Raw genomic sequence first — 9,344 nt, 5'->3', positions numbered from 1 at the left:
GGTCGATATCGAACTTTTTAAAGTATCAATACTTCGGTATCGATACTTTATTCCCCAATGTTCAATGAGAAATTAGTATTTGACCAACTAAGAATGAATTTTCAACAAAATAGTTGAATCCTTAAACAAAAAGATGAATTTACAACCAAGAAGTTTTGTTTCTGTAACAAAAAATACAAGTTTTCAACAAAATATGTGAATTATTAAAAAAGTCCAATTTTTAAATAAGAAATGTCAAATTTCAATCAAAACTATCAATTTTCAACCAAAAATAGGATGGTTTAGTTTTAGGTAAAAAAATTATATTCATCCAAAGAAATCAAAATTTTCACAAATTAGTTGACATTTGAACTAAAACAGATGCATTTGATACCAAATAGTTGAAATCTCAACCAAACAGATGAATTTTTATCCAAGAAGATTAATTTTCTACCAAACAAGACGATGTTTCAAACAAATAACTGAATTTTTAATTAAAAAGGTAAATTATGAGACAAAAATAGGACAGTTAAATTTTCAAGTAAAGAATTTAATTTTTACAACAAAAAACGGAATTTTCAACCAGGAAGATTAATTTTCTACAAAAAGTACATCAGTTTTTTACAAATTAAAAATGAATCTTCAAAAATGTAATTGCTTCCTCAATGACAAATGTGAATTTTCAACCAAGATGAATTATTTCCTACAAAAAAGTCGATTTTTCAATCAAAAAGTTAAATTTTCAACCAAAAAAGATCAATTGGATTAAAAAATCAATTTTTTATCAAAAATGCTATAATTGTTGCGTACCGCAAAAAATGAATTAAATAATTTTTGTTTGTTTTATGTCTGAGGCTTCCAAGTTGTCTAGATTTTAATAGATATTTAAAAAAATGAAAGCGGGTTTAAATTTTATGGGATGTCATGGTTCCTCTAAGTCCCCATTCGGGGTTATTGTTTTACTTACACTCGTTATTAAAAGAAAAAGGACTACTAATAATCGCTCACAATATCAGGAAGAGATATATTAAAGAGAAATAAAATTAAGTAATAATTCATTTATCCAAATTTTAATAACAAATCATTTATTGACCGTCGAAATCATTTCCTTTTTTACAAGATATAGTTATAAAAATTTTTTAAATGAAAATAAACCTGTCATTACATGAATAATGTTAAATTAGTGGGAACGATACAGAGGTATTCTATTTCGCTTACCCCACCAGGAACTTTGGTTTTATTCCCCACCGCTGTTGCAGGACAGAAGAGATAAGGAGATATGAGAAGATAGCTGTATTTCTCTGTGTGCATATCCACAAAAGCGGGAACTCAATTTTTCTTTCAGCACTTCGAATTTTGTTTCATTCGATACCAGTTCAACCCGAGTAACCGGCACTCTCCGTCCGCTTGCACTCAAGTATCGCTTAATTAGTTTTGTCAAAACTGGTCTGGCAGCTACAATGCGTACCAGATCTGTTTTGACAAACTAAAGTTTCTAATCCTTTGGCACTTGTCACTCTCCTTCCATTTAGCACCTTTTTGGACTAAAAGAATTAAAAAAAAACCTCTTCCAATCCCTCAACCAATTTGTTTGACGGCCAGAATGCGTACCATATTAATTCTCGAGTAAAGGAAATTGATTTTTATTTATTTTTTTTTTTCGTCGGAAGGGAAATTCTATTCGCGCGACTTTTATTTTTACGTCCTACGTGTGCCTGCCATGACGGCATCAATGCCGTGATCCAGGGACTCAGCCGGTTCACGGATTTTCTCTGTTGCCCGCCGTCACCACGGGTAGATGCCCTGGCTGCAGACACACACAAGATATAGGGTAATTCCAGGCGAATTGGAAATTGGAATTAGAGCACTTTAAATTCATAACCAGCGACCCCGAAAATCCCCGAGTAACGAGTTTCAAGCGAATCTGATGAATTTTTCCAAAAAGTTTCCGCCATATTGGACCCGCCATTTTGAATTTTGAAAAAATAATATCAGATTCGTGATTAGCGACCCCGAAAACCCGCGAGTAACGTGTTTCAAGGAAATCCGATGAATTTTTCCAAAAAGTGCCCACCATGTTAGTTTTTTGAGGTTATGTCAAAATTTTAATCTAATGGGATCAAATGGACCCCGGATTCAGATTCAGCGATGTTACCGACCGAGTATGACGTAATGTTAGAATACTTAATAAGATGAAAAATATAATACAGTATTGGCCGCATACAAAAGAGAAATCAATTTGCAAAGTCTTAGTGTTAAATTAAAAATAGTACAGTCTTTGCGCAGCCTACTTTCATTTTAAGGTATTATAGGTAGCAATCCATAACAGACAAAATAGTAACCCTTACCTAGGCTGTTAACGTGCATGGCTTCGTATGTAAATTCCTGACGAAATAAGGAACCGTATCAAGGATTTAGCTTATCAAAATTTCTTTCAGAACAATCATAGCCCAAATTGGTATGCATACGACAATATTTAGGTTTGTAAGGTATCTTCAACAAATTTATTTGAAAATTTAAAAAAATCGCGAAACCGTTATTTTGCCTTTTAAGCAAACATAAAAAATTCAGGTGGAACGCCAAAGAAGAAAATGTATTCAAAGTTGATCAAAAGAATCCGTAACAAATCGGCTTTGTACATTTATAGTGCGAAAACATGACTCACGTTTATGCCCCAAATACAGACCATTTGCGCCTGTCTGAAAATATGTGCGACATTGAAAATCGAGCTATAGTTGTTACTATTGTTCAACTAACTAAGGAAACCACATGTCTAATATTTACAGTTTTTTTGTCACAATGGCAGAAACCGGAAGCCAGACAGGAGAATTACATCCAATCTGTACATACGGATCACGAGAGACCATTACTAACAATCTCACCCAAGAAGCATTACGGTTTGGTGATGATGGGTAATCTGACGAGATTTTTCATCAATAAAACAGTAAAAGTGAAAGTAAATCAGTCACCGACGATACGCATTATCTGCTCATGTTAAATAACTAAAAATTTCGCGACAAACCAAACAGGAATAGATAGCTCAATAGTTTAATACATAGCTTCTCAATGTAATGTTTTAAATACAGTTGTAAATATTCTGTATCCTGAAAAAAACTTAATTCTCATAGTAATGCGTTTAATGACTTTTATCTTGGGAAGAAATCGACGAAAATATTTGTCTTCTGGGCAAGCTACACCCAGAGGATGGTCATGTATCAGAAACATTTTCGAAGCGCAAACATCCACTTCAAAATTTTGTGAAATAGATGCATTTGTAACGTGCCGTCACAAGGTCTGTTAGTGCACATCTACCGGGCTATCGAACAACGCTCCCTCAAACGCACACGCATCCAGTGCGGCGACGTGTCCCGCGGGCCAGGCATTATACTTACTCGCTGTACGCGGATGTGGCAGTTTGCTGGGTGCGGCCGCTATACTATGGCAGTAGGCGACCAGGCGACCTTTCCCATCTACTGGTAAATACCCTTCGTGCTCACGTGACCGACTTGTTCGGTGGTCGACGTGCGCTGCTGTGGCCAACCTTCGAGTTGAAGGTACACCGGCGTCAGGTGCCCCTGATCGGCCTATTCGCGGCAACGCACCTGCCTCATAATCCTTGTTTTTCTTGCTCTAGCGAACGAACCGTTCGGTGACGACCACGGCATCCTTTCATCCTGTACCTTACCTGAAACTACCGTAGGGGGGAATTTTTGGCCTACGATCGACAGCTTAACGAACTGCACCGCGTTTTCCTTATACGAAACCACAATATATATATAATTGCAGAAAACGGCGCCGGGGTAGCTAGACAACCTCCGCTCCTAACAACTTTCCGACCACGACTCTCCAGGATATGCTTAAACCACTTGCTATATTACAATACCGTACATTTGTTAGCTGCGAAATCACAAGCACACACATACGCCAATCCTTCACTTTCCACACACGCAATAGAACTGTACCCAAATGAGAGAAATATACACAGCTGATTTCATTATACTTGAACCGTTTGCTTCCTGTTACTCGTAAAACCTGTCCAAACTCCGAAACGCTGGCTATCTTAAAGCGTCCGGTGGACGAATCACTGATAGATAAAACGAAACCTTACACAGCATTTCTCTAATAATTTCTTTTTTCTCCTTGCCATTCCTTCTAAGTTGTATCAACAAATTTATTGTTGACCAATACGTCTATTTGAATGATCTTTTAATGCATGAAACTTATTGATAATGATTTATTATTGTAGGATGTTCTTGTCAATCCTTCAGAACGTCAATATTATCTTTTATTGAGGAAACTCAAAGAAAAAATTCAAGATGGAAGAAGCGAGACTATCTTCGACATTGGTATAAGTGAAGGTTAGTTTAATTAATTAATTGATTGTTACTATTTGATTTTGAATAATTATGAAAATGGAAATTAAAACTTGTCGGTGTGATATTTTCAGCATTAAGATTATATTTATGATTTTTTTTCGATTAAAAATAGGGTCAAACAACCACGACAATGTCCCACTGCGAACCCCTGCCAGTAGAACCGCCGTAAATCACATCTATGGTCACGTCTCACGTCCGTGAGATAGATGGCCACAGAGTACGATGAAATCCCAACGACAGGCTGCCGAAACCCTCCTGTGTCTTGAGCAAACAATGCGAGCCAAAAATGAGAGCTTTCTTCATCCAGATCGCAAGTGCCTTGGCATATTTTTGATATGCGGGCAGAACTTTAAGGTTGCAAATCAATGACAATTCTGCACCTCCGAGAGCACTGATCACAGAAAATTCCATTAACCGAGTATTTTTTATAAATTCGTTTCATCTACCGTTTAAGCTCTTGATACCTTTCCTTATTTCCCTTTTCCTTGGCAGTGGTGTTGTATTTAATCTGAGCCAAGAATTCAAAAACGAATATAGTTCGTTTCTTAAAGGCTTGGAGGACGATGTCAGGCCTCGAGTTTGCAACGAAGACTGCTGTCCGAAAATCTTATTTCTATGAAATTTTACATTTTTTCTACATTTCCGTGAAAATTTTCCGCGAATTTTCTTGTTGAGTAGCTGTTGGGGAAGTTTCTCTGCCCATGCTTGCTTTACATCGGCTTTTAGAAGTAAATCATCTGTGTGGTGTAATGCACTTTTATCACCGCTGATTTAAAAATACAGGCGAAGGTTTTAAGCCAGCCGTCCCGCAGTTTTGTAAAGGAACGCTCCTTTGCTAATCATCTTTTGTTTCCTTGATGGCATGAGATGTATAATCGAGGAACGTCCGAATTAATATGCAAGCTCTTATGCATATGCATGATCTTATGTGTGGCGTACGTAGAACTACTACAACCAAGTAGAGTACAAAACGGATCTCAGGCATCTTAGTAGCAGATACATTGTTCAACGTGCTTTGGGAACGGTTGATACACCCCTGCTTGGGGGATATTCCTTCGGGGACCACCCTGAACAATTGTCAGACCCATTGCCGGGAGCCTTGCGCGTTCGATTTTTTTGAAAGACACAACCTACAGCTACGTTTGGTGTTATAATTGTTTTTCCCACTAGCAGCTAAGGAAAAGGGTTCGTCTATCCTTGTAGGGCCCTTCATGCAAGGCTAATGCTGCATACTCTGAGAGGTCGCCCGGTATCGCAGATCAGTAGCTTAGGACACCTTGCCCAGGTGGCATTCAGCTTTCAGCACGGTTTTTACGCGTCGATTTGGAGATTAATTCCTTCAGGACCGTCCCTGAATAATTTCCCGCGACCGCTTTCTAATTACTGTAATCATGTTTAGCAAAAACCCTTCATACATAGACCCTCTATCTGCAAGATGAGGAGACGTTCGGCGGCTTATTTATTTTTGTGGTTTATAAGATTTTTAAATATTAGTTGGACTCAAGGATGAGTTCCAGATTTTGCCAGGACGCCGGGTAGGTTTTTAACCAAAATTACCAAAATTCAGCATTAAAATTGAGATATGTTATTGCTGCTCCGAACGCTCCGATAGAGTGGTGTGAGTAAGAAGTGACGCTCTAAAGAGGGAATAGGTTAAACAAAATTAAATTATTGAAATACCATATTTAGCATTTAGCCATTGCCTTTGATGTTACAGTAGAGGCGTGATCTGAATGACCACCATTCGATGTGAACTCCGAACTGGATCCCAACCCGTTTGGACAACGACGCCATCCACTAGTTCCGACTTCATCGAAAACCGCCAAAATCACCCTCATTTCAACGCAGTCCGAAGAAACCTACTCTCGCGGATAACCGGCGAGATGATGGTTGGCCAGCAGGTCCTATTCATTTGCGTGGGATACAACAATACCGCACTGAATCTACTTTAGAATTTATGATTCTTTTTAGTTCAAATTTCCATTTTAATCCGGGAGCAAAGCCTTTGAGATCAGGTTCTCGGTGCGTGCTCAGAATGAAGAATGAATGTTATAGAGTACCGTCTCCGTTCGTCGTCTCAAGTGAGAGCCGGAGCGCCACTAGGGACACGAAATTGACACTAAAGATAGGTAGAAGGAGAGGAAGCACGAGCAAGCAGGACAGTTGCCAGCTATTTTCCCCGCAGCGTGGTGGCGCGCCGTCGATAAACGTGTTTCGCGGCTCGGCACTGGTCGTGCTCTATTCGCTGCTTTTCCACGGGTTGCGCTGACTCCTGTCAACGCGCAGATTCTCCGCAGCCACATGATCCTGTGTCTCCCAGCACTCTTGTGTGAGGACGGTGGTCCACCTGTTTTAATTACGACCGCAGAAACATGCAACAAGGTTTTAGACCAAATTAGAATAATAGAATTGATATTTACAAGAAATTTCCGAGGTTGGCATGAAATTATATAGATTATTGATTCGCTACTCTGCACTCCTTTCCCCAGCAAGATCTTGAAAGCTAAGTATTTATTTTTAATATGTTTTTGTGCGGGATCTATAATACCCCGTCACAATATATATATCCACAAATTGTGAATAGCTTTAGTGGTCTTTCGCAAATATAAAACAAATAAAATGATGCAATGAGATATTTTAATAGTTATAATCATGTTTGAATTGGAATGCCAGATATTTAACTACAGTAAAGAATCTAAATAATACAAATTTACTGACAAGCAAAGCTGTAGATTGAATACACCGCGCTATGCCGCGCGGTGGCAGGATCGCGAAACTTTTTGGCTTACGTAAAGGAACTTCACCCACCACGAGAGCCCCCGCACCTGTGTATACGATCGTGGTTTCTGCTGAACATCGTTACAGTGATTAATCAGCTGTCGCGAAAAATTGTCTAGGGATGGGCTCGAAGGAAGAACCCCTAAGCGGAGACGTAACAACCGTGTTAAATACAGAATGGCCAAACTGACTCTAAATTCACTTAAATAATTATTCTTAACAACGGAAAAGTTGTCGAAATGTCACTTTTACATTTCTTAAGTTGACTCCAAATATAACTCTATACTAATACTCTTATTTGAATTTACTCATGAATTTTCAATGCTAGAAAATTGAGATACGTCTTTTATCGTCAACATAAATTCGGAGCAAAACACGATTGGGGGCTTAGTTCAATGCACGTCACTGGGTTAACACGTACAAAAGGGCGTCATTTATGAATTAGATCGGGTTCCAGAGCAAAACTCAACTTGGGACCTCCTTATATGGCCAAATGAATTTAGTAAAAATGCTGGACAAAGATTCCGTACAAAAGTGGTAAATTTTGAAGAAACATTCGAGTGGGGTTTAGTTAAATACATTTGTAAACAAAAATGCACCATTAGGGAAACATTTCAATAAAATAATAGCATTTATAATCACCTCACCAAATATAAAATGAAATAAACAAAAACCCAATTAATGAACTTCCGCCTCGACCACGTGTGGCACCATTTTCTCAAATATTGAAAAGCAAGCAATCCTAAAATGATCCTTGTAGATGAGGATCCAAAGCTCTTTTGAGTCTGGCCAGCGATAGTAAATGCAAAGGCGGGATAATTCAAACGTCTTGAAATGTGTGTCGATGGAATCTGGACGTTTTAAGAGTCTCTAGTTGCGTCCCATTTGAGTCTCATTTGAGTATCACAGACGCGGTTTCTTCACCCTTAACCCTTGGCCATTTGATCCTTAACGTCAAATCTCTAAATTCACAAAAAATCTCTAAATCTACAAGCAAAAATCTCTAAATGTCTTATAAAAAATTAATTAAGTGGAATTTGTGAGTTGCAAAAATTTTTCAACGTGACAAAGTTTAATTCTATGCACCAATATCTGGCCCGCATATTCACTTTATATTTAGAGCCAATAACACATTGTATACGATCTTCACAGTTGTCCTAAACAACTTAAAGCCATATCCGAGTCCCAAAAACATGCCAAGGAACTTGCGAAATAAATGCAGTAAACTATCATCTATGGATCGATTCGTGCCCTCAAAACATATTAGTGTTTCGTCGACATGTTGTTGTGATTTAATCGTGCCTTGCGACCATCTTTTTGAATGTCTTGGGACGTGGACCTACACGAGAAGAAAATTTGGAAAGCCGCTTTACTACGACCGAGTGCGCAGAGCCACCACAAATCTAGTGCAGCGGCACGCTTAGTTTGGGTGAACGGCGTGCTCGTTTTGGGAGAACACCTTACCCGAACTGGCGGAGACTCCTTGTTCCGAGGAGCAGGAGAGCTGTTGAACTAAAAAATAAAACGTAGCCGCCCCATATAAAATTGTACAATCGATCTTTGTAAAACTATTTTTCACATTTTTATTTGATTACTTGAAGCCACCATATTATTATAATTGTTAAGACTCGGATCATATTAGTGTTATCTTTTATATATAATTAAAAATTTGTCATAAGGGCAATCGCAGGATTTCGCCGGGATCGGGTGCTAATCTGAAAAATTGCACCCGCTTCCAGCGAAATCGCGGTAAAATTTCAGCCACAACCACGTGTCACAACCGTGAGATAGGTGGTTACGGTCTGTAAAGGAATCAATACGACGATCCAGCAAAAGCCTCGTGCACCCTAAGAACACGGAGCGACCCAAGGACAACCGCTTTCTGCATTTTTCCCGCAAGTGTTCTAGCATATTGTTGACACGCAGGGATGCTTTTTAGGCCATTAGCAAGTGAAAGCTTGGCACCTCCAAGAGCGCCGATGATAAGGACGATCACTTTAACAGAATATTCCGGGTACAATCGTTGCAACTCTCTTATAAGGTCTCGATACCTCTTTTTCTTTTCATTCTCCTTGGCTATGATGTTTTTGTCAGCTGGTGCCGAAAATACGATAACGAACATGGTTCGCTTCTCGAAGTGAAGAAGAACCATGTCAGGCCTCGAGTGAGCAACAGAAACAATTGTCGAGAATATAAAGTTCCAGTATATGC

The 9,344-nt window shown here is 38.8% G+C and overlaps 1 protein-coding gene across 1 annotated transcript in view; it reads left to right on the top strand.

Annotated features, from left to right (window-relative positions):
- Positions 1 to 2,635: 2,635 nt before the first annotated feature.
- Positions 2,636 to 9,344, top strand: part of LOC117181327 (GTP-binding protein 1) — a 122,290-nt gene continuing 115,581 nt past the window's right edge. Inside the window, exons 1-2 of the mRNA XM_033373887.1 lie at positions 2,636 to 2,935; positions 4,226 to 4,337. Coding sequence (XP_033229778.1) covers positions 2,636 to 2,935; positions 4,226 to 4,337 — 412 coding nt within the window. The remainder of the gene's footprint in view (positions 2,936 to 4,225; positions 4,338 to 9,344) is intronic.

The sequence above is a fragment of the Belonocnema kinseyi genome, chromosome 10, assembly GCF_010883055.1.
Source record: "Belonocnema kinseyi isolate 2016_QV_RU_SX_M_011 chromosome 10, B_treatae_v1, whole genome shotgun sequence".
NCBI lineage: Eukaryota > Metazoa > Arthropoda > Insecta > Hymenoptera > Cynipidae > Belonocnema > Belonocnema kinseyi.
This window is presented reverse-complemented; position numbering and strand designations above follow the sequence as displayed.